Here is a 26929-nt window from a genome sequence, read left to right as displayed (position 1 = left end):
GCATTGCAAATTTCCTCTGCAGATCTAGCCTCAAGAACACACAGGAAGTCTGTGGTGGAGCAGGGATTTGAACTGGGATCATCCAAGTCCCAGGCTAGAGTCCTGATCATTAGGCCACCCTCCCTCTCCATTAGCCAGCTGATGAAGGGGATTTTACGTTCAGACGGTGACCTTTCCTTGCTTATTCTGACCTGGAAATGCTAATGCACACCTGGGTGACAGTTGCATTATACTACTGCAACACCACTTCCCAGTTTCCACGAGCCAGGAGAGCAAGGGATGGGAAGTCTAGCTTACCCATGGCTCTCTGAGCTGGCTAGTTGTCAGCCTGTGGATCAAGGTTTAACTTTTCCATAGAACACTGGGCCCCGTACTATGCTACTGATGCTTGACCAAGGGCAGCGTATCTAGAGTAAGAATAAATGGGGGAACGGGCTGGTTTTAAGGTTGCAGAGGAGTAAAATAGCTTTGGGATAACATTTTCAGAAGTGACTTAGGAGCCACCGACTTTCAATGAGACTTAAGCTCCCAAGGGCCAGGCTTTAAAGGTATTTAGGCACTGAACAACTCCCATTGAAATCAATGGGAATCAGGCACCTAAATACCTTTAAAAATCTGGCCTTAAATCTGCTTTGCAAATGCAACTTATAAAAACTTATGTCACCTGGATGCTTTTGAAAATTTTACCCTTACTCTTTATTTTTGCTGCTCTGGGCCCATGAAACACTTTGTCCTATGCTTAAGGTTTTGTTTTCTAGAGTTCCTGGGAAAGACGTATTAATTTTAATGGGAGTTTTTTGTTTATGTTCTGAGAGCGCTGTGAAGCCTTCATTATTGAGCACCATGCAAATTTAATTGATGATTCAACCTAGTGCTAAGGGAGCATTTTTCAGTCTGGGGACATTCATTCTTAAACACCATTTGCATAAATTCACTCTTCATCAAATGAAAATCCAATGTGCTACACTTCTATAGCACCTCGGATCCAAGGAGCAGAGAGAGTGCTTTATAGACATTAAATTAAATTTCACAATACCCAGGCAAGGTAATTTTTGCAGCCAGCTGGGGAAAACTACAGCACAAAAACTATGCTAAAGGAGATACCTTTAGGCTGTAGGAGAGCTGGTACTAGATCCCTGATTTCTCATCCCAGTCCTGAAAGATTCTGCACGGCAAGATAAATTGTTTTCCTTTTGTCTCTGAAACGGAAGTGTTAGCCTTGGCCTTTACACCGCCTCTTGATCTTGAGGCCTGATCCAACTCCCACTGAAGTCTTTGGGAATTTTCTCATTGATTTTTATGCGGTGCCTCAGGAGCCTTCCTGGCTCTTTAAAAGTGAACTGCAAAGCATACTCATTACATTTATAGTATTTATTTATATAGGACCAAAACTGTGCCCGGTGCTATACAGAGAGGTCAAGAAACCGGTCTAATTCTGATCTCACTACCTAGTTTAATGCCTGTCTAATTCCACAGAGTCACTCCTGATAGACACCACTACACAATCAGAATCAGACATGGTGGCCCTGCTATGAAATACGTGGGGGCCATTATACATACTCTCAGTGATGCAGAGTCTCTCTCAAACATTTCCAGCCCTCCCAATAAAACACACATTTTGCTACATCTGAAGTACATGGTCCTCGCTTTCCTTCCGTTGCTCAAGGTATCTGACAAAGAGATCCAGGAGACCTGAATAGTGCAGGAACATAAGGAAGCCTCAGACCTGAGCTACAGTAGAAGAGTTCTACTGGTTTAAGGAAACTGATTTTAAAAATTAAGCCTGTGAAAACCTACTCAAATCGGTCAACCCTAACTTAAATTAGTACTTCACCAGCATGAGCTAAACCAATTTAAGTGAGGGTTAAGCCAGTTTGAGTGCCTCTACATTAGAGGTTTGCACTCTTAATTATGATGATTTCAAATAGATTTCATTATGCCAGTGCAATTTTTCTAATATAGCCAAGCCCTGAGACTCTGAAGTCCCTCCTTACTCATTTGAATGGAGAAAAAAGGCATCTCTGATTGCATCTGAATGTGGAATCACCATCAGAAAGCTTGGCAATCACTTTCAGGAAAGAGTGGGGAAAGGAGGAGCCATTACATGTAATGCAGAAAAGCCAACACAAAGGTGAGTTTAACTTCAAATCCCTTTTCAAACAAAGAAGCAATGAAAAGATTTTTTTTAATGCACTTTGCATTAGATCTGCCCACAACTTTGCAGACAAAAGTTTCTTTCTAACTCAAAAAGAAAAGGAGTACTTGTGGCACCTTAGAGACTAACAAATTTATTTGAGCATAAGCTTTCGTGAGCTTGAGCTGTAGCATTGGTGAGGCCTCATCTGGAGTACTGTGTCCAGTTTTGGGCCCCACACTTCAAGAAGGATGTGGATAAATTGGAGAGAGTCCAGCGAAGGGCAACAAAAATGATTAGGGGACTGGAACACATGAGTTATGAGGAGAGGCTGAGGGAGCTGGGATTGTTTAGCCTGCAGAAGAGAAGAATGAGGGGGGATTTGATAGCTGCCTTCAACTACCTGAAAGGGGGTTCCAAAGAGGATGGCTCTAGACTGTTCTCAATGGTAGCAGATGACAGAACGAGGAGTAATGGTCTCAAGTTGCAGTGGGGGAGGTTTAGATTGGATATTAGGAAAAACTTTTTCACTAAGAGGGTGGTGAAACACTGGAATGCGTTACCTAGGGAGGTGGTAGAATCTCCTTCCTTAGAGGTTTTTAAGGTCAGGCTTGACAAAGCCCTGGCTGGGATGATTTAACTGGGAATTGGTCCTGCTTCGAGCAGGGGGTTGGACTAGATGACCTTCTGGGGTCCCTTCCAACCCTGATATTCTATGATTCTATGATTCTAACCAACACCATCATTTTTTTCCTAAGTCCTAAAGAATCTGTTCATGGATTTCCTCTGGCCACTGAATAGAAAAAATAAAATCAACTGAACTGAGATATACAAATCCCATCTCCAGACAGGTTCTTCTCTCTGAGCCTGTCTGAAATTTAACATTGCAGTATGTGATGGGCCGTTCTATAGCCCTCTCAGTATTGTGTTACTAAGAAACTGATAAAAATTTGGCTCTTCTGAGCTTGTTCCGATTCCTCCTCCAGTTTATTAAGATAAATTGGCTCGTTTGTTCATGTATTACATGGAAGGAAGATTATGATCTCCCAAAACATCACTTTTTCTTAAAATAAGCTCCAACCATGGCACTTGGCTAGGAAAAAAAAAAATTCAGCAACGGGGAGAGGTGAGAACAGGATTTGCATCTGATTCCTTAGACATTTATATGCCTTATTGAGACATTCAAATAAAATTCAATGCCACCCATCTCATCTGTGCATCAGGCAGAGGGGAGACGCGATACACACTGGCCAGCGAGTTATGTGCTTCCCCTGAACAGGGAAAGCTCATCCCGCGGATTCAAGCCCCACAGCAGTTCAAATCCCAGATAAGCCCCAACTTGTGTTACGGCCTCTGTCTTGGCAGATACCAAGGATTGAAAATGAGAGTCCCTATGGCTTAAGTTAAAGAGCCACTTCCCATAGCTGGGACTTTGACAGACATCCCCTGTGGATCAGGCATAGAGGGGGAGCTGTAACACACTCGGCGGGGAGGGGGGGTTAGGGCGTGTCACACTAGCAGTTTTTTATCCATAGATCCTTAAGCACTTTACAAGTGTGGGTGTGGATCATTATCTCCATTTTAATAGCGTAGATGGGATGGAGCAAGTTGCCCCAGGGGGTTACATGAGGAGCCAGTGCCAGAGCTGACAGCAGCACCCAGGACAGGTTTCTGCTTTAAAACTCAGCTTGGAAAGTCTGGAGGGTTTGCTTTGATAATGAACATGAAAAGTGCACTAAGCTTACCCCCACCACAGATACAACCTTCCACTGCTGCGAGGTGCAGCCACATTCAGACTATAGGCCTGACCCAAAGCCCCCCGCAGACAACAGGAGCCTTGATGTTGACCACAATGGACTTTGGATGAATCCTTACAGCACAGAAAGGATAAGAAAGCCAAGATCTCTTGCCTGCTTTTTCTTCCGATACTGATGCAAGAGGGACTTCATTAAATTAGCTGCAGCTCCTCTAAACACTGAAAGAAGAGAGATTCCACACAGCAAGGTACTTTGGATCTCAACTCTCTGTGGGGTTTTAGAAATGGAATGTTCCGTGGGCTATAATGTTCAGAGCAATAACGTGCGCGGAATGAAACAGCCTGCTGCCCCTCAGGGAAGGCAGCACCAATGCTTCCAAGTTCCCTCCTTACCATCTTTAAGGAGACTCTGGCTGGAATTTCCAAAATGGCTTTGCCAAGTGCCTGACTTGCCAATAAAGGATCCGTGACCCAACTACTCCCTAACCTGTCATGCCAAAGCATCCCACACTCCTGTCTCCCGACACCACCAGCACCCCACCCACCTATCCTCCAGCATCCCCTTCAACCTGTCTCCCCAGCTGCCCAGCACTGAACTAGCCCACTGCACCCATCCGGCATCGCTTTTGTCACTGGACTTCCTCTCCCAGCTGCTATCCCTTTTGGAACTAAGCTGCAGTTTCCAATGGGAAGCTGATCTTGAGCCAACTGGCATTTCTCCCTCGTAAGTTGGTTGCACCCAGACCAAGCCTAACTTTCACTTGCCTAATTCTTGGGGGGTGCTCCCCTATCCAGTCTGAAGTAACTGTTGGCCACCTAACTCTTGCCCATGCCTACGCTGGCTAACATTTAGGCATGGCCCAAAGGTCCTACGCCTTTGGAAATTTTCTTCAGTGCCAAGGTGAAAGTGTTCAATTAAACCCTTCAATGGCAAATTAGATAGCTAAATAACTTTGAAAACTCCAGTCTTAGTGTATTGTACTTACTCCAAGCACTCACCCTTGTTATGCTAGACCGCTGCCTCATTGCTTTAACTATGTTTGTGTGCAGCCGCCATTAACAGTGTAAAGGGACCTCAGGGTAAATGTGAATTAGACCCCGAGTCCAACTGTTAAAGACCAATTTCTGTGTGGTGCAACCTATCTTGGTGGCTTTTGCTTCATGCGAGTCCATTAAATTGATATTTTTAGTTTTAAAAATAACTCCATGAGCCAGAAATAATATTCTTTCAGCAAAAACTCGCTTCCAAAAGTAACGACACGTCCTATCCAACATAAAACAATCTCCCAGCAGCATGGGGTAAAATGATGTTACAGGAGGACAAAAGTTACTGAGACTCTAGTCAAGTGAAAGATTATGAGAATACAAGCTGTTTTCTGAATTCTTCTTCATTTCATGTTGAATAAATTGTTAGCGTTTTAAAATCTGCTCAGAAACTTGTGGGTAGGATTGGCCCCATACTGTGGAAATTTCATCTGAGTTAAAGTTTGCTGAACCATTTCCTCTTAATATGGATTTTTGATCCCCTCCTCCTTCCTACAGTCTTCTTTCCTTTAAAAATTAAGGGCAGATTCTTAGCTGGAGTAAACTTGTCCCAGCTGCACTGAAGTCAATGGAGGTAGGATAACTTACATCAGTTGAAGATCTGCCCCCATGGCCCACAACTAAGGCTTCTAGGTTCTACAAACAATACAAATAATAATTATTAATAATAAATATTAATGAGTGAAAGAATGCAAGTTCAGATGAAGCAGGTACCAAGCTGCAAAACCAAGAAGGTAGCTTTGTCATTTTAAAGGCATGCATTGAATAGATTCACCAACTGATGGAACTCAAAAATGTAGCTGAAGAAGAGAAAGAGGGCATGTGTGTGTATAAGGCAGCACACAAGAGACACTGTGTGAGTGACTGGTTAGGTGGCTGACAGTTCCTAATTTGCTGTTTCAGCCTTTAATTGTATGATGAATTTGTTGGCAGTGTCTGTGGATTTCTGCCTCCATTCATCTTTATTTACAAGCAATTTCCGGCTGCAATTTTAATTTGAGTTTCCTTCTTATCTAGCTATACTTCTTCTCTGTCTTCTCCACTAGGTCATAATGGCAGCAATTTCATCTTCTCAGCAGCCTTTACGCCACTGCTCAATTACACTCAGTATGAGGGCTTGGCAAAATACTACAGCACTTGTAGATCAGAGCTAACCTAGATTAAATTATGAATATTTCAAAACCTACCATGATTAATTCAAAAGACAATATACATTTCAACAGTCACAAGCACTGCTTGTCTTGCCAGCCTCAGCAAGTCCCGCTGCTAACTGCTTAAATTATTTTATACTCAATCTGAATGTAGTGTGTACACACACACGCACATGTGTGTGTGTGCGCGCACGATCAGGCCCTAACACTATCAACACCACCCTGGGAATTGTCAGTAAATTAAAGGGACACGATCAATTTTAAATGATCTGAAAAAATTTCTTTATCTGTGTTACTAAAACCTTAGAATATTAATACAGAAAAAATCCCGACCCTTATTTGATAATGCTGTCTGTTTACTTTTCAAATTCCTCATGACAGACAATGAAGTTAGTTTCACATACATCCATAATCAATTTCATTTTCATTTTAAATTAAGCTCTTGGAACCAGGGTCTGTCACTGACTTTATGCAAAGACAGTGCCTAGCAGAGTGGGGCCCTGGTCTGGTTGGCTGTGAGGTGCTACCTTTAAGAGCTATATAAATCTCATGGTGGCAGATACTGCAGGGGAACATTTGTTTAAAAGCAATGGTTTTAACTGAAATCTAAAGTGTTATGCAAACTTTTCTATTGGTTTTAAGATTAGCAAAAAAACCATCTTGTACCCAGGTCTGGAGCTAACTTTTAGATAACAGACCATGTTGCTTTAAAAAAAGAGAACGAAACTTGGAATATAAGGGCCAGAAATGAAGGGATACAAGCCACTTTCCTTCACACCTATTTAATTACAGGGGAAAATTTCAAAAGCACTCATTATTGGCCTATGTACACTCCAACTGAGGTCCTGAATTCACCTAATCCCCCCTGAAAACTTTAAAGATCTGGTCTGCACTGTGCGAACTGAGTGTCACCTTGTCCCCAATCCCTGCAGAGTTATATTTTTACATGTAGATGACTCACTCATCTTTGCTCAATAAGGTGCACTCAGAAAGTGCTTCGGAGACTGGAATTCTAATATATGGTACTGTCCTGCTGTGCCTAAGCACAGAGATCATTGGAGAGTAGTGTCAGATCATCACAGTACTTTAACCAAAAAAGGAAGGGAGTCAAATACCATGTAGTTGCCACTGGAGGATGGAGCTGAAATCTCTTTGTTGCTGTTCTTTATTTATGGGCACGAAAAGATTAGAGGTTAATTAGCCATCTTGATCCCACAAGGAAAGTAAACTTTTGGGGGCATTTCAGTCCACGAGAGTTCAACATCCTTCTAGTTCTGGATTTGGAAGGAACCCAAAACTCGGAGTGCAGCTCTGTTGAAAGTGTTGGTTTTAAATGACGCTATGTAAACTCCTGACCTCAGAAGGAGCAGTCTGACACCCTCACCCCCAAAGGAGCTTGTGGGGAACACAATTCTGACTTCCCCTCTTCCTAAGTAGCCCACATTCCACCTTCAAGTTAGAGGAAGTGTGATAGTCTTAGCTTTCAGAGGGCAGCCACAGAGCTTGCTCCCACTCTTTGTTCTTCATGGGCAAGCAACAGGTCTTGTTCCCCCTCACCCTCCTCCCTTCTTTACAGTCCCTATCTTCGAGCGAGGGCAGGCAGCCCATTCTATCCTGCAGCAGCACCACAGATACGTCACCAGACCTGCCACTGGTGATGTTTTAATGCTTTGGGGAGGAGACGTCCTATAGTGTTATTTACTCCTCCTCCTAACACAAGAACTAGAGGTCACCAAATGAAATTAATAGGCAGCAGGTTTAAAACAAACAAAAAGAAGTATTTCTTCACACAACGCAGTCAGTCAACCTGTGGAACTCTTTGCCAGAGGATGCTGTGAAGGCAAGGACTATAACAAGCTTCAAAAAAAGAACTAAATAAGTTTCTGGAGGATAGGTCCATCAATGGCTATTAGCCAGGATGGGCAGAGATGGTGTCCCTAGCCTTTGTTTACCAGAAGCTGGGAATGGATGACAGGGGATGGATCACTTGATGATTACGTGTTCTGCCAGTTCCCTCTGGGGCACCTAGCATTGGCCACTGTTGGAAGACAGGATACTGGGTTAAATGGACCTTTAGTCTGACTCAGGATGGCCGTTCTTATAGCTCACTGGAAGTCTACATGAGGATAGGTGTGGCCCAGTGAATTCTGCAGTGATCTAGCTTCAGAGCACTGAAAGACAAAGTGCACCAGCAAGACTGAAAAAGCCTCTTGATCTTACCGCAGAAGAGGCAAGGAGAGCTCTTTCCCCGTCATTTCTCAACACACAAATCCTCTTGCGAAATGCGGGAGCAAGTTATTGGCTAGATTCTGAAAGTGGGAACAGGAAGAGAAAGAAGCAAAGCCACCACAGACTAAAACAAAGACGCAAAAGGGAAGAAGAGACAAGATCAGATCTGATGTTTGCCAATAAGGACCAGAATTTACAAGAGTGTTTCACTGACTATCCCACAAAACCCAGGTTGTAACCATAACGATATCTAAATATTACATGGAAAAGACTGTTTGTCAGCTAGCTTCCCCAGGAAAAGATCCAAATGACTTTTTTCTCACCTCTGTGGAAAAGTCAGCAGGGTGTAAAATTCACCATGTTGAATCCAGGCGCATTGGATCTTTGAAAGGAAACATTGTCAGTCAAACTGGGATAAACTGACTTTCAGACCATAAAATGAAGTTTGCAGCAAGTTTGGGGTGGGAGGGATGTTTGTACTCTTACCCAACTTTCCTCTAATTACTGCATATGTCACCATTATAAACCTGACAAAAAGACTGGGCTAATCAATCCATCAAGTTAAGTTTCATAATAAACACAGTGTGACTGTTTAAAATGGACTCCGTCCATTTTAAAATACTGTTCCCTGGTCGCATTACTGACACTACCTTAGATGATTAAAAGTGAAATAATTTTAAAACATCTGGTTTTCCTTTCCACCACTTATGATTTCATGTTTTCCAAGCACTTTTGGCAGCCCTTTGTAAAGACATATGACGACTAAACATGTGGGACAATGTTAAGGCAGAGGATGAAGAAGAATTCTGATCCCTGGGTACAATAAAAATGTTTGCTACCTCCCTTCTTTGGATGAACCGGGTAGTGGTGACAGCAGGAAGGCTTTGTGGCTATTTACGTATGCTACTGCTGCAACTCTTTCTTTCTTTGGGATGATATTGTGGTGTGCAATATGTCTTTCCCCTTGTGGTTTGTCTGTCCATTTGTAAGTGATTTCTTGAATGTTAGGTATGCCCTGTATCACTGTATTCGTATTCAGAAGCCCCTCTCAAGTGAGATTCAATTGTGGAAAAGTTTTATTATACTTTAATGATATAAAATGTGTCTAGTGTCCAATTTTATTTGCATTTTTCATCTCACTTTTTTTGGGGGGGGGGGTCGCTGATGCGCTTAACTCCCTCAGTTCCTAGAATCAAAAAGGAAAATGAATACACTGTTCAGGGATGCTGTTTACCTTTCGGTTCTGCACATCACTCAGTATAACTGGTCTGTTTCTAGTCTAGTTTGTTGCACAGCTGCATTTGCTTAGGATGCAAATATTACAGGGGAATGTTTTAGTTTTAAAAACCAACAAGAATAAGCTGTCAAACATTAATTCTTTTTAATTTTATATCATAATTTTAGGGAACATGTTCTGCCTTTGACTCCTCCTTCCCTCCCATCACCTTATTTTCACATCTAGTAGCATGGCATATGAATAAGATATTAACATTCATTCACCCAGTGGTCTCAAAGCCTTTTACTAACACTAATCAGCTGTTATAACACACTCTTTTAGGTAGGTAAGTATCCACATTATAAAAGCAGTTTGTTACATCAAAGCAATTATTTTAAGTGTGCAAGGGGAAAGGAGGAGGAGGAGGAAAGATGACAGACAAAAAAGAGTCTACTAGCAAAATAATAACCACTCTCTGTAGTTATAACTTGATTGAAACTTAATGACTAATCAATAAAACTATAATTACAACTTTCACCCTTATGCTGGCAATTTGGAATACAGTAAAATCAATCAAATAAAATTTGATATGAGACAACAGTGAGAGAAGCTCAATTTGTGCCATTTTTATTAGGTGGTCTCCTGTACCAAATCTCCTAATCCCTACCTCAATTATTTTACGGCTCCATTTTTCCATCACAGTAAGAGAAAAAGGCCTGGGGAAAGCAGAAGCTTATTTGCTCAGAAGTGCTTCTTTCAACACTATAGCTGTCTTTCAGACCATGGTTTTTTTGTTTTTTAAAAAAAGTTATTTTTTTAAAAAACAAAAAAACCACGATATGAAAGATGCCTTGGATGTGAATATGCCTCTGTTGTTGTTGTAGGGTAGTAGGAACCAAGCATACTACAGAGCGAAGCAAGCACCCATCTTACCTAAACTTTACTGTGTCTCCGTTTACCTAGCTGAAAATTGAGACAATTTTCCTGCTTGTCACATGGTGTGATGCTTAGTGCTTGCAAAGCACATTCAGATCTTTAAACCAAAGGGGCTCTAAAATTGCAAAGTATCACCTGCATCTGACTTCCTTTTGACCACGGTTGATTAAATTTTCTAGCCAGGTTTTTCTTATGGGATCCCCACAGATAATTAAGTGTGCTTTTGTTTTCAAGATGTAAGGCTTTCCTCTAACTTTTCCTTCTTGTTAGCATGGTTAACATGGGTATCATACATCCTGGGGTTGGACTCTGCCTCATTTTATTCTGGAACTGGACGTTTTATAGCTCAGAAACTTGGAGGTTTCTTTCTTTTGCGTGTGATGTTCGATGAATTAGATAGCAGGCAACCAGTAGTTGAGCTATAGATTGCAGTGGTGGGGGAGTGCCTTTTAAGGATTCCCAAAGGGTTTTGTGGGATACCTATGGAAACTGACTCCTAGCAATGCCTGTGCTTAGAGTTTCTGAGCTGACAACACAGAGACTGGTATTAAGATCAAAGATAATCTGCCTGAGGAAGTTACATGGCAGCTCTGTAAAGGAGACAACTTAAATCAGCTACCTCCCATCTCTTCCTTCACTTGCAACGCCAAAGCAGCTGTGAGACCATCGACACATGCTGGCACTGACAATGAGGTTAGTTTCATATACCCCCTAAATCACATCCAGTCAAAACAGTTTGGTTTCTAAGGTTTACAAAAATGCCCAGGTGCCAACAATTAAAGCCCAAGGGTCAAATACAAATGCAAAGACGGGGCTACGCGCTTTCTCCTGTGAAACAGTCAGTTGGCACTACCTCTGCTAGAAAGCTACTGCACTTTCCAGCATCAGAGTGAAAATAGCTTGGATCAGTCATTCCGTAAACGGTTTGGGACTGATTCATGGCTAGGACCGGACAGGCCAATTAGACAAGGAAGCACTGTACTGTGTAAGCACAAAGGCAGGTGCGATGGAGAGGGGGAAGACAGAAAGAGGGATCAAGTTTAACCAGGGGAAGGGGAAGACCTCAACAAATAGAAGCCTCACTGGGAGGCAGATTAGATGTGGGGAGGGGGAAAGCGGAATATGACACAACATCTTTGCTCCAGGAGATGACAAGTATCCCCCTGCTCCGTCTTGTAGTGCCCTGCTCCAAAGCTAAGGGTGGGAAGCGGGCAGGGCTTCGTGGGGACAGTAATGTAATGCTCTATGTTAACCAGAGCAGAACACCTAGTCAAAAGTCCCTGCCTGAGACACTGGGCTGGTAGAATGGGACAAACACATTAGAAGTCGGGGAATCTTACTGGGCACCCTGCCCTGCGCAGGTGGGGAACACGACCGTCTAGGTAACACAAAGCAGCCTTGCTCTCCTGACTGTATCACTAAGGGTTTGCAGATTAAGCCTGAGATTTACTTAAAGCTGCAGTCAATCTGAGATACCCAAGGAAGTAATTCTTTATGCAACCTACAATCCGCCTGTGGAATGTACTTGTAAGGGGGTTAACCAGTGGACCTGCTGGATGTTAGAAAGGTGTGAGTGGCCACTTAAAGCATTTACAGACATGAAAGCCAAAGGCTAGATTAGACAGACATTGGACTAGCTTAATGCCTGACCACTTTAAGAACAGTTCTTTTCCAACCCCTATTACCTACAGCATGTTACAAGCTGTTTAGGCATATTGCAAAGAGTTTTTGGCCTCCTCTAAATTATCAGGAGCTGGCCACTGCCAGAGCTAAGGTCAGTACTTGATGAATCTATGGCAAGAGTGGCCAAACTGTGGCTCGGGAGCCGCATGCGGCTCTTTTATAGTTAAAGTGCGGCTTGCGGAGACCCCCACGTCCCCCCGCATTCTGCACCTACCAGACTTAGGAGGGGGGGAGGGGCACTTGGGACCTCTGCCTTGCAGCAGGGTGGTGAGGTGGGGGCTTCTGTATAGCACATTTCAACAGTAGACCTCAAAGTGCTTTACAAAGTGTCATCATCCCCATTTTACACATGGAGAAATTGAGGTACGGGTAGATGAATTGACTTGCCCAAGGTCACCCAGTAGGCTAATATCAGAGATAAAAGCAGAAGCGAGAAAAGTCTGAGTCCAGTCCAGTGCTCTATCCACTAAGCACACTGCCTCTCCTAAGACACTATTCTACTATAGACCATGGAATTTAATGGACTACTACAGGATATGTGTAGCTAACCAAGTTAGCAGCCATGTAAGCCACCAAAACACCCAGACATTTTTCTTTCAAGATGGTTTATTTCAACATGATACCCAAAAGCTTCAGTGAGAAGTAGGGCTCAAAGATGCTGTGTAAACACAGATAAGGCAAGCTCATATCATTTAACTGGATATTTGTTTAGAAGACACTTGATGGAACACAAGATCGGGAGTTAAAAGTGATTAGACATTTTAATGTCCTGGAGAGAAGCAGCAACGCTTTCAAAAGACAGGTGAGGGGAAAGTAACATGAACTGAAAAAAGGCACTGCCTATACTCCATGTCTGCTGTATTATCACAGAGTTCAAACAGACAATGAGGGAGTATTACACCAGTACTTGTGGCCAATAAAGTGAAAAGCACGATAGGGGACTACCAATTTTTGTAGCTCCGAGCAAATCAGAGTTGTCAGAGGTGCTCATTAGCTTCATCTCTGAAAATTGAGCCAAAGCACCAGAGTTTACCCAAAAGTATTTGCCATGAAACAATTAAAATTGTATGTACTGATACAGTACACAGTTTTGGACCAAGTCACTCCAGGTTTAGATAAGAGTATTTGAATTGTGACATCTGTTCAGTACTTATGAAAAGAATACCAGAGTATCCATAAATGCAGAACAGAAGTTTCATAAAGCTCACTACAACACTTAGAACTATGAGAAGATTCAGGCAGGAAAGCATTTTCAGTCGCTGAAAATCATGCATCATTTGATATATGAAGTTAAACACCGGTCAGTTGCCCTTCCCTGTCGTGTCACTCTATTTCCTGGTACATCTGCTGGGACAGCTGATTTATAAAAGCAAGAAAGCCTTTTCTTCAATGTGACAAACTACTTTTTGGGGAAGTTGTTCCCTGAATATGAATGCACAGACTATGGGGGGCGGGGGCACCGCAGAAGAGAGCACATCTTTGCTACTGGCTCTTACCAACCCAAAATGGATTGGTTTTAAACAACTCTATCAACATGAATTTATAACCATCATCATCTTGCGATCATAAAACCTTTTGAAATGGAAATCTTTTCATGACCAACACACACTGAATGGCAATCCTGCAAAAGAAAAGGCAAGCCCCAAAACCAACATGATGCGGAGGTGTGATCATTGGGGATCTGGAATGACGCATATTTCCTGTATCCTGCTAAGCTGCAAGCCAAAAAAAAAAAAACCACAACAAAAAAAACCCCACAGGTTAGCCAATGTGCTTCACTTACATCCACTTCACTGATGTAGATCCTGGAATGACCAGGACCTAAACCAGACTTAGCAGCATGTAATCAAAGAATGCTTTGAACATAACTAAAGAGACAAGGTGGGTGAGGTAATATCTTTTATTGGACCAACTTCTGTTGGTGAGAGAGACAAGCTTTTGAGCTTACAAAGAGCCACATTCTGCCACACCCAGAAACACCAACAAGCTTTTCCCTAGCAATGGCCTTGGACTTGAGCGTGCACGGAAGCAAAAAGAGGACTGTCCCTGTAGCGGCATTCAGGGAAAGGAGTGCAAATTTAACATTCAGACTTAGACAAGAGTCGGGATGTTGAGTCAGGGAGAGTACTCTGGTGCGCAAAAGGCTCACTGAGGTGCAGGCATGGTGTCACACACTTAGCCTGCCTACAACCCAAGCTTGTCCCATCAGCAGCACAACCACAACAAAAAAATCTAGCTTGCCTTAATGAAAGTTGAGTGTGACATGCTTCGACGGGCCAGTAGGGGAAGAGACATGTCTTCTAATAATACCACCCAGCTCTTATATAGCAGGTCAGTATCATCAGCCCCATTTTACAAATGAGGAAACTGAAGCTCAGGGAGGTGAAGTGACTTGCCCAAGATCACCCAGCAGACCAATGGCCAAGCCAGGAACAGAATCCAGATCTCCAGCATCCTACTCCAGTGATCTACACACTAGGCCACGCTGCCTCCCACAGTAGGCTTGTGGGACTGAAGACCAGTAGGACTTTAGCTGGGATACCGCTTCTCTTCTTAACAGTTGACATGAAATCAAATGATCTAAAAAGTAGGACTAAATCCATTTTCTTGGAACAGCCTGTGCCAGACAAGGAAGACCACAATCTAATACACCTAGCCACTCACATTCTGCAGCTTCAAATTAAGTCCCAGTACTCAATCAGCACACATAGCCATCAGCCATCTGGAAAATAAGGGCCTGATATTTGCAATTGCTCAGCATCTCTTTGGAGCCAGTCCTAAAATAGCTGGCTGGCTACTACCATGACAGTCCCTTTTGAGCTCGGAAAATGGAATTACGTGCCATATTTCAGGGCAAGTTCTGTAGAAAAAGAAAGCATTAAAAACACAAGCTGCTGCCACCACCACACTTATGATGAGCCTGAGACTGCTCATTGCAAAAGAGAGCTGAAGTTAGCTTCAATGTATAGTTAAAAGTTTATATACAAACACTGAGGTGGACAAAAGTTCGGACAGACTTCCCCTCCTTCCACATGAGATCACTTGCTTCTAAGGTTACATCAACAATTCAAACACATAAGAACGGCCATACTGGCTCAGACCAAAGGTCCATTTAACCCAGTATCCGGTCTTCCAACAGTGGCCAATGCCAGGTGCCCCAGAGGGAACGAGCAGAATACGTAATCATCAAGTGATCCATCCCCTGTCGCCCATTCCCAGCTTCTGGCAAACAGAGGTTAGGGACACCATCCCTGCCCATCCTGGCTAATAGCCATTGATGGACCTATCGTCCATGAATTTATCTAGCTCATTCTTTAATCCTGTTAGTCTTGGCCTTCACAACATCCTCTTGCAAGGAGTTCCACAGGTTGACTGTGCATTGTGTGAAGACATACTTCCTTTTGTTTGTTTTAAACCTGCTGCCTATTAATTTCATTTGGTGACCCCTAGTTCTTGTGTTATGAGGAGTAAATAACACTTCCTTATTTACTTTCTCCACAATAGTCATGATTTTATAGACCTCCATCATATCCCCCCTTAATCATCTCTTTTCCAAGCTGAAAAGTCCCAGTCTTATTAATCTCTCCTCATATGGGAGCTGTTCCATACCCCTCATCATTTTTGTTGCCCTGTTCTGAACGTTTCCCAATATATCTTTTTGGAGTTGGGGCGACCATATCTGCATGCAATACTCAAGATGAGGAGGTGCCATGGATTCATAGAGAGGCAATATGATATTTTCTGTCTTATCTATCCCTTTCTTAACGATTCCCAACATTCTGTTCGCTTTTTTGACTGCTGCTGCACACTGGGTGGATGTTTTCAGAGAACTATCCACAATGACTCCCAGATCTCTTTCTTGAGTGATAACAGCTAACTTAGACCCCATCATTTTATATGTATAGTAGGGATGATGTTTTCACAATGTGCACCACCTGCGTCAGAGAGTCTCAGAAAATGGGTCAACTGACTCAGGCTTGCGCTACAGGGCAGTGTAGATTTTCAGGATCAAGCTCGGAGACCCTCCCATCTCACTGAGTTTCAGAACTAGGGCTCTGGGGGCGGGGGGTGCAGCATAGATGTACCCTCAGACAGAAGGGGAGGGTGTGTGCAAATAGCATAGCTGAATGAGTTCAGTTAATATAATTGATACAGTGACTTTTCAAGTCCATTCAGGTCTGAAAACTCTGTAATGCAAGAAATCTAATCTAACAAGGTTTAGATTGTTTATATTTTCCAACACTAAGAACATTACCCTCCATTTTATGATTTTTAAATTGTTTTTCCCTAATAAAAATGTCATATAATGAAAAATAGTGAGAAATATATTTTTACCACTCTGGTCTCATTTACAGACTTAAACTACACATCTACCAGAAAATGCCTCCAGGGTAAAAGTTACCATAGCTACTGAATACGGACAGCTTTATACAACCATCCAAAATTGGACATATTAAAAAAAAGATTTTGCACACCACAGTGACCTCAGCATTTGAAATCTCAGACTAGTTTTTTCTTTGGCCCCTTTTTTCAAGTGGCTGAATTGCAAAACTCTCGATTTCTGAGAGAGAACATTCTACTTTACAGCAATTAAAATATAAGACATGCCCCAGGGCATGTACAGCCTATCATACTGGCCAAGACTATCTCAGTTTCCCTGTACTCCCATCTGCTTGTGTATCCATGTGTTGTCTTTTGCCTTATACTTTTGGAAGCTCTTTGGGGCAGGGAATGTCATGTGTACAGTGCCTAGTACAATGGGGTACTGACCCATTACTGGGGCTCCTAGGAGCTATGATAAATAAAAAGTGAACTAATGAAAGGTATCAGACCATATCACAACATAACATTACCAGTGAGAGACAGGATAACTGGATATGTATGTAGTTGATAAATCCTTGGATCTACTCATTTTCACACACCCATTACTAATAGTGAAACTGCCTCACAGAAAACTCTGGATGTGGGTGAAAGAACTGGAAAGAAGAGCAATCAGCTTTCAGTGTGTGTCTTGAATTTCTTCTGGATAGGAATAATTCTTCAGTGACCATTCAGTTTTGCCCTTTCCTTGACACTAGAGAACAAGCATGTCTCCCCAGTGAGCTACAGAAATCTTTGCCATTTACCCAATGAATTCCAAAATCTTTCATTATAAAACAGCTGAAATAAGTAATTTTATTGCCACAGACATGACCATTTTCACAAGATTTTTTTTTTAAATGGAACAGTTTAGAAAACATCACTGAAGTGAGTAAATCAGAGCTGAAATAACGTAAGGACATTATGACTAGGGTTCTCACAGGAGCCCAAAGGAGGGGAGTTAGGAGACCGAACCCCATTGAAAGTCAATGGGAGTTAGATGCCTAGCTCTATTAGGGTCCATTGAAATCCCAACCTAAACACATTCATCTATCAGAACTGTCCCCCAGGTATTTCACAATTAGCCTACTGCAGCAGGTGGTATTTGGGTATTGGACATGCAATGCACAAGGGACCGATCTTGCACTGTGATTTTTAAACTTTTTCTCGACTACCTAGCTACATAGTTCTAGTGGTGTCATGTTTGGTACCACTGTGTTCCTGGGACTAACAGTCTGGAAGCACAATGTAGCAAAATCTCATTCCATGGGTAAGTAAGTGATAGGAAAGTCTTTTGAAGGATACCCAACTCAACCCACTTCCGATGACACTGTATTATCAAAGCTTCAACTGGTGGACCTGAAACTGGGAGCTGGAGGTGCATGGGAAGAACAGCAAGTCCCCACTGCCATGCCCCAGAGGGTGAACCTCTGAAATAATGATTCTGTGGATTTTTCATGAATCAAAGGACAACCATACCTTCCTATCACTAACTTGCCCACAGAATGAGATTTTGCTACATTATGCTTCCAGACTGTTACTCAATGTCAACGCTTCATTTAAAACAAAACAAACCCCCAGAAGTTTCTAGAAAACATGTCGGTAAACTATTTTTGCAACCATGCTTTGTAAAGACCAGGGTTGTTAAACCTGCTGCTCAACAATCAACAAGTAAAAGGTTCCCACTAAAATTCAGTTCTCATAAGACTTCCATTTTTTTTTCTTCTCTTCTTGCTAGGAATGTGCACTAAACAGAGCTGTTACTTACTACTTCTCCAGAGGAGGCAGCCGCCATGTGTGTTACGGGACTCAGATACAGAGGGGTGACAGTAGCCAACACAGACTTCACAAATTCATAGGTGACAAAAAAGGCAGCAGCTGAAATTTTAAAAAAAGTTCAGTCATCAAACTATCTCTATAGCTGCATTAGCAGATTGATGTTATAATCCAAACAAATCTAGTTTACGTTATAATCCAGAAAATAGCCACATGCTCTAATCCAGAGACAAGACATTCCCCAAAACAGTACTACCCTTCTTACCAACATAGTTCCATGGTCAATACTCTTTCACTCATGGTCAAAACTCCCTTTGACTTCAATGGGCCGAGGGCTTCAATCCATGTTTACAATTACAGTATTTTAAAAGCAAAAAGGCTAAATAGTATCTCTGACTAATTGGAAGTTTTTAGAAAATCATGTCTTAACTTTTTCTTTTTCTTTTTTGTCCTAGAATACTGTAGGTGGGGCTGTACTTTATTGTACAATGGTCAATTGATATTACAAATCAGCTCCTTTAAGGAAACAACTGCTTCAGTAACATTACTAACATTTAAATCTGATTGCGGCATCTTCCTGGCTAGAATCTGCCTCCTGTTTTACAGTTTAGCTCCAGAAGCAGCAGCGATTCATTTGAGAGAAAGAAAATGAAATCGTCCTGAGAGCTTGAAACATTCATTACACTGTAATCCAATGGGCAAGGAACAGTTTTATTTTGTAATAGACCTAATCTCATAACACAGAAAGCCAAGCCAAGTGTACCAATTAGAGAAGGGAAGAAGGGCAAACCCGGCACTGAAGTGGCAACAGTTTTTCCATACTAACAGGTGTCTTGCATTTGCTTCCTAGCACATTAAGGGTTACTCGTATTCTTCAAGATAATTTAAGTTTTTGCTTTTACACAGCAGCAAGAGATAAATCCCAGCTCAGATGTTAGAGATGCAAATCCTGAAAAAGCTGACATCTCTCACGGGGGAACAGTATTTAATTGTGCAAAGGGGCTGCGTGTATTGCCTTCTGCAGTTAATCAAAAGATGCTTATCGCCTCAAAAGGAGATAACGAAAGCGGAAAAGATAAAGGACAGAAAATTTTTATATCATCTTTTGAAGGACATGGAACATTTGAAGGTGTCAGTGGATTGGTCTGTGAACTTAACATTTACAAACGTGACAGCCTAGCTGGACTTCATTTTGCAAAGAGGAAGAGAGTAAACAGATCTCAGGAATTGCAAACATTTTTCTTCAGACACTAGAACTATTTTGCTTTGTTTCTGAAAGACACAGCCAATTTCAAAAGGCCTCCTCAAAGCTTCCCTCAGTTCCTAAATGACTTATAATTATGTATTTCTCCCCCCAGAAAAAAAAAAAAAAAAAAAAAAGAGAACATTCCCTGCTAGAATTTGGCTCTTAAAGACCAGAGGGGAGCACATGCACAAGACATCCTTGGAACGTTCATATTCATGATCACTGCAGTCAGACATGGCCAGGATTTAAAGGCAAGAGTCTCCAGGATGGGGACTGTGCCATCTTTTATATTTGGACAATGCTTAGCATATTGTGGGTGCTGCTGGAAACAGAAAGGAAGTGGCAACAGATGGCCATGAAAAGGGAGATGCAACAAAGGAACAGGGGTTGTCCGTCTGTCTATGACAGTGGTTCTCAACTGGGTTCGGGGTTCCTGGGGGACTGTGAGCAGGTTTCAGGGGATCTGCCAAACAGGGCCAATGTTAGACTCACTGGGGAACAGGGCAGAAAGCCGAAGCCCAGGGCCCTGAGCCCCACCACCTGGTGCTGAAGCTGAAGCTTAGGCCATATAGCTTTGTGGGGGCCCCTGTGGCACGGGCCCCAGGCAGCTGCCCTGCTTGCTACCCCCTAACGCCGCCCCTGGCTTTTATAAGCAGAAAACCAGCTATTGTGGCACAGGTGGGCTGTGGAGTTTTTATAGCATGTTGGGGAGGGCTCAGAAAGAAAAAGGTTGAGAACCCCTGGTCTATGGTATTTACATGTCCCCACTGCTGCAGTACGTGAGCACTCCGCAACCTTTATCGGATTTATCCTCACAGTACCCCTGTGAAATAGAGCAGTGCTAGATCCGGATTTTACAGATGGGGGACTGAGAAGACTAAGTGACCAGCTGTAGGTCACAGAAAGGAAGCCTGTCACAGAGCAAGGAATTGAACCCAGGTCTCCAGAATCCCACCCTAACCACTGGACCATCCTTCCTCTCCAACTAATATAGCCATGATAGAGTACTAGGGAGGGAGCTCCTTGCCGTTAGGAATAATGCTGAAGAGCACCTGCTCCTGTTGAGAAAGTGCCACCAATGAAAAGTCCTGCTAGTTGTCTGAAGGTCAGCAGAGAGAGATGGAAGGGGAGAGGAAGAGTTTCCACAGTGTACAGCCAAAAATTGGATCTTTAAGTGCAGAGAAGATGAAAAGAATGGCATTGAGACTTCCAGAAGAGTATCTGGACACGGTGGCATCACCATGATGGTGCATAGGAAGCTGAATTGTGAAACACAAAGCAGCACCACCAGTAGTTAGCATTTGTAGATATATCAGAGAGAGAGAGAAGGATTTATCTTTTGGGAACCCTACATTAGATAACTTTGCACCACTGTGATTACATCGATTTAGTTGCACTGGTGCAATCCATTAATATTGGCACACTGCACTAGTGCAAAATGGGGCATGCAATGGTGTGATTTTTTTCCAGGTACAGTGCAGCAAGCCTACATTAGGGGTCATCATTACAATGGTGCACATACCCAGCTGGACGCTGCACCCACACAAAACCTCATAACTTCAACAGGAGTCCTATGTGGAGCTGCTAGCAGGATGGGAGCCTGGCAGAGAAAGGACAGGATCACCCTTTACACACACTTGACTATGCCGTCCCCCTAGAGGAAGACCAGGGATTAACACAAACACAATCCACACAGTTTTTACCATTCGGAAAGGATCCTACAGCAACAGAAGGAACACCAGCGTAGATTTCGCGAAAGCCACCAGCCTTCTTAAATCCTTGGGGGCTCTGCAGTCGGGTTTTTATGGTATCCAGAGGGAATAATATCAAATCAACGCACATACCAGCTATCCCACCAGCCTGCAAGATAAACAGGAGCAAAGCGAATTAACATCAATGTAGACCAAGTCTTGCCTACACACATGCTGCTCTGAGACTTGCCTAAAGGACATTATTGAATCTATCCATTTGCAGCAAGCGAGTGGCTCTGTCATTCATTGGCAGATTTCTCCAATAATTACTTTTTAACTACAAGTGACCATGTGTAGGTTGATGTCCAGCACCAGCATAGGATACAAAAAGAACAGTGCAACATTTTAACCATTCTTTCGTTTTGCCTCACTGTTTTGCATTGAATGAAGGAAGCAAAGCAGCTCCAACAACTCTGAGCCACCCAAATAAGCTCTAAGATAGTGACACATACCAGTTAGCAATGATACAGCACAGTATGTCCATCAGGGCCAGGAATTATTGTGCAAATATTAGGACTGACTGAGAAAAAGATTTTTATTCCCGAGGAAAAAATGTGGGGGTTTTCATTTAAATTTTGCTTGATTTTGACAGCCAAAAACAGAAAAAATTCATTTTAAACCAAAAGTTTTACAGAGTCACAGAAACATAGGACTGTACGGGAAAACGATAGGTCATCTAGTCCAGTCCCCTGAACTGTGGCAGGACTAAGTATTAGACCATCCCTGATAGGGGTTTGTCTAACCTGTTCCTTAAAAACATCCAATGACAGAGATTCTACAACCTTCCTACCTAATTTCTTCCAATGCTCAACTATCCTGACAGTTAGGAAGTTTTTCCTAATGTCTAACTTAAATCTCCCTTACTGCAGTTTAAGCCCATTGCTTCTTGTCCTGTCTTCAGTGGTTACGGAGAATAATTTATCACCTTCCTCTTTATAAGAACCTTTTACTTGAAGACTGTACCACGTCCCCCCTCAGTCATCTCTTCTCCAGACTAAATAAACCTAGTTTGTTTTTGTTTTTTTTCAATCATTCCTCAGAGGTTGTTTCTCCTAGACTTTTAATCATTTTTGTTGCTCTCCTCTGGACTTTCTCCAGTTTGTCTACAACTTTCCCAAAATGTGATGCAGTACTCAACCCAGTACCCCAGTTAAGGTTTTACCAGTTTGAGGAAATCCTGAATACTTTAATTCAAAGCAATATGGTGAAAACTTTCATTTTATACTAAAAAAAAAGTATTAAAAGATTTAAACCAGTTCTAATAAATACACAAACAGGAAAAAATTCACATAGGACAGAGAGGGCCTGTAAGAGGAATCACAATTCATAGAGTTTAAGGCCAGAAGGGATTGTCAGACCATGTAGTCTGACCTTGAGGGTGACCAGGTGTCCAGTTTTGGACCCGAACACGTGATCAAAGAGCGATCCTGGCAGCTCCGGTCAGCGGCCATTGACTGGCTGGCAGCACCGCCGCACCACACAGTGGGGCTGGCAGTTCTCCCCGCTAGGCCACTGCACTGTGCAGCTTCCGGGTCAGAAAGCAGCCAGCAAGTCCAGCTCCTAGCCTGAGGGGTGGTCAGGGGGGTCCACATGCCACCCCGCCCCCCAGCGCAGTTCCCATTGGCTGGGTCAGGGCAGGGGAGGAACTAGCGCGACTTGTGAGTGGTCAACAGGTGGTTCTTGAGGGGTTGCATGGCATGCACCTCTCCCGCTGCTGCCCAGCCTCTTCTCACGCTGCTCGTGTGACTGGGCTCAAGCTGCAATGCATGCCCTGCGGCGAATCATGGTCTGTCTGTCATCCGATCGCCGGCACCCAGAAGTTCCCCTAGTACTAGGAATGGGGCTGCATTCCCATCCCCCTCACTGCATCCCTCCCCATTCCAACCCCCCCTCCATCACTGCATCCCTCCCCGTCCCACCCCCTTTTCCCCCTCGCTGCGTCCTTCCCCCATCCCATCCCTGTACCCTTTACAGTGCTCTCCCACCCATCCTCTCCACCTGTCAGAGCCGCCATCCCCATGTCCCTCACCCCCCACAGCCCTACACCCCATTCACCTCCACACACCGCTGCTCTCCCATTATGTCCCTATACACCCCTGTGCCCCCCCACATCCTCATGCTCCTGTAGCCTTCTGCTTCCCCCTGCATACCCATTTGCCCCACATCTGTCCCACCCCCTCCTCTCTCCTTCACTGCCCCCCTCTCACCCCCACCCTGCTCTCGTCCTTGGCCTCTTTCCCTCCCCATCCTCTCTCTTCCACCCCCCCTCACCCCCATCTTTATTCTCCAGCCCACCCTCCCCTTCCCGGCTAGGTGATTTAGGCAGCCCCTGGAAAAGTGTATGAAAAACTGTCTCTGTGTAGGCAAGTGCGTGCATGCATGCATTGTATGTATGTAAGAGACTGTATGTCTTTGTGTAGGGGAGTGTGTATACCTGAGTGAATAAAATTTGCAACCTAACTCTTTGACTTTTATTCCTTTTGCTGGCTTGGGCACAAAAAACTTGATGACATAAAACATATGCGTATTCATTTCGTAACAAGTTTTTAAAAGAGGAGGGAACGCTAAAAAAATATATTATTTCTTAAAAAGTGAATGCTGCTGACTAGTAATTGCAGAAAAGCCGATATATCATACCTTTATCCCCCCACCTTTGTCTAGGTGCATTATAAATTCTTTGTTGCAGACTCTCTCTTTTTATGTGTATGTCCAGCACCTACCACCCTGGAACCCTGATCTTAGTTGGGGTCTCTAGGCACTAAACAATTTAATATTACATACTGTGGAAGTAGATATGTTAGTGCATGCTAGATGTGTACACATGAATACACGTGTAAGTGTGGGAGTCAGTTTCTACAGATTTATTTATATAGGTATCTGGACAGGTGTGCATTTTAGTGGCTGTGCTCTATAGTTTTGTATTTGAGCTTTAGGAGTGGGCTTTAATGGACTCACTGCAGCTCTGATAATGTGTGGTCCTAATTCCACACATAAAATTACAATCACTTCAGTGAATAAAAAACATGGAGCTGTTTACAAAAAATGTTAAGAGGGGAGGAAAAGAATCATGAAAACCTTTGTGAAATTTCATTTTTTTTTTAAAATTACCCTTTTTGACTATTTTGCTGACAGCTCTAGCATCCTGTAACAAATAAAGCCTGAACTGAGCAGAATACATCTGTCAAAACAATAAATATGCCTGTTTGGGCCCTGCAGTGAAAATGAGCATATGAGAGAGGGTGGGGGAGAGCAAGAGAAGAGGGAGAGGGGATGGAGTGAGCGGGGGTGCCTCAGGGAAGGGGCAGGACAGTGGGCGGGGCAAGGATGTTCAATTTTCTGGAATTAGGAAGTTGGCAACCCTACTGACCTCCTGTATAACACAGGCCATTAGTTTTCACCCAGATACACCTATATTAATCCAAAGATTTTGGTCTAACTAAACTGCAAAACCTAAGTAAGAGCTAGATGAAATAAAGGTAGGGATGGGTATACAACTACCCCTTACCGCCACGCCCCCCCAAAAAAAAAAACTTGGCCATTTTAACATATCTAATAATCTGTATTAAATTTATTCTTTGAATCCACCTTCATCATTTTTTGGTTATTTGGGCTACGGAGCACATATATTGATATCTACCCTGTACACAACAGCAGGAGAAAACGTGAGCATGGATGTACGGTACTGCTGAATCTTTACTTGGATAATTCAAGTACAATTATACTGTGCTCAACTGGTTTTCTGTTCCACCCTAACAGAGGATTCAGAGAGGCATTTGCTATCTACCGTTAAAGTTTTAATCAATAAGTTAATTACTCTTTTAATCTATTTGGCTATTTTGCGTGCATTGATTTTTCTAACTCTTCTTCCATCAGAATTCTTATCTGCCCAAAATAAAATTGATCAGATTTAATCTAGCCAGCTGGTAAAACATGAATCAAAACTTACTAATTGCTTCTTTGGATTTGTATCTTAAATGTCATTTAAATTCATGAAGGAGCTAATAGAGTACCTCTAGAATGGTGAGAATACCTGGGAGCTTACTGCATCTGCAGCAAACAGTAATGATTTTTAGATAATAAGCCAACTAAGCAGCCCATTCCCTACTGCATGTCAGCAGCACTACCATTATCAGCTGAACAGCTGAAGAGAAAAAAAAAAAAAACTTTGCATGGAGCTCGATATACCTGTTACACTGTAAATCCAGCAACATGATTAAACAAAACCAGGATCGAATTCAAAATGTTTTGAACCATGATATTTCATGTAATAGGTAACTGTCACCTGAGCATATTTAAGTGTGAGCCAAATTCTGCTCTTGCACACAGGCATGCAGCTCCACTTAACTATACACAATTCAGGAGGGACAAAGCTGGCCCTAGGCACATTTTTTGAAAATGGATGACAAAATACAGGGTGATAATCTATTATACACTTGTGGAAGGAGCAGCATTCACTTTCTTAGCTGTTCACTTGTAAATGATTCTTCTAGGAGTAAATAAATAGAGAAAATCTTTTAAAAAGCTGGAGAGAAGATTCAGTTAGCAAATGCCCCAACAATTATATATCCCTTAATCTGTGATTGAATTTTTTTTTGTCCATGTCCATAAAGCCATTAAGAGTGTATAAAAATGTAACATCAGCTACATTGCAGAAATGGTTGTGCAATATGAATTAGCGGCAAGAGACTGGCATGGACTTCCTGGATCACTGAATCCAGGCTTTTGCTGATGCAGGCAATTCCATCATATAATCTCATTTCTAAATTTATTAAACTCCATTTTAATGCTAGTTTGGTTGTTTGCCTTCATTCTTGCTATTGGGAGCACCTGACTCCTCTGAGGGTTAGAAACCACCTTCCCATTGAACATGGAACAGGAAGAGAAGGCCTTTCCTCTTTACATTCTGCCGCCAGAACCAGCCATGTTACATATCCAGATCTCATCTCATGCACTGAAACCTACAAGCCTCTTCATAACATTTCACTCCTTCGGGTCATTCAGCTACACCTTTACATTCGTCCACACTATCCTTGCTCCACTGCACCCCCACATTTGTGAACAAAGAGCAGGAACATGCCATCCCTAGCTGTGGGAATGGAGGGGAAGGCACAAGGATGAGATGGGGATGGAAAAGCAAAGATGAAGCTAAGGACATTTCAGGGCTCTGAAGTGAATAGGTTTGGAGAGATTTTCAACAGCGCTCAGCCTCCTTTTAGGCACCAAAATAAGGGGCCAGATTTTCAAGAGACCTCTACACATTGTGTGCTGAGCTCTTTTGAGCATCTGGCCCCAATTGTGGGTGTTGAACACTGGGAAATCTGGCCCCATGAGAAGCAAAGAGATGCAATTAAGGTCTTGCAAGAAGGAACTTAAGAAGTCACAATAGTCAAAACAGGCAGAGACTATAGGGAAAGAATAAGAAATTTAGGAGGGACAGGCCAAAGGTAGCCAAATTTTCCAGAGGAGAGTTACAAACAAGTGAGGCAAAAGGAAGAAAGCAAGCTCTGAATCAAGGATAACTCCAGGATTTCTGGCTTTGAGAACAACATTAGTTTGTTACATTGCACTAGTGGAATTCAAAATATGAGAGAAAAGGTAGTTTAAAAATTAAAAAAAGAAAAGGAGTATTTGTGGCACCTTAGAGACTA

The 26929-nt window shown here is 42.7% G+C and overlaps 1 protein-coding gene across 5 annotated transcripts in view; it reads right to left on the bottom strand.

The window, feature by feature from the left end:
• The window catches only part of SLC25A26 (solute carrier family 25 member 26), a 146237-nt gene that overhangs the window by 114261 nt on the left and 5047 nt on the right, over positions 1–26929 (bottom strand). For all 5 annotated transcript variants that reach the window (XM_084633463.1, XM_084633466.1, XM_084633465.1 and 2 more), the window contains exons 2-3: positions 21234–21390; positions 18277–18386 (exon numbers count right to left, since the gene is read on the bottom strand). In XM_084633463.1, coding sequence (XP_084489589.1) covers positions 18277–18386; positions 21234–21390 — 267 coding nt within the window. The remainder of the gene's footprint in view (positions 1–18276; positions 18387–21233; positions 21391–26929) is intronic.

Source organism: Lepidochelys olivacea (genome assembly GCF_965140295.1).
Source record: "Lepidochelys olivacea isolate rLepOli2 genome assembly, chromosome: 7".
Lineage (NCBI taxonomy): Eukaryota > Metazoa > Chordata > Testudines > Cheloniidae > Lepidochelys > Lepidochelys olivacea.
The sequence above is the reverse complement of the archived record's forward strand: the minus strand, read 5'-3'. Positions and strand labels throughout refer to the sequence as shown.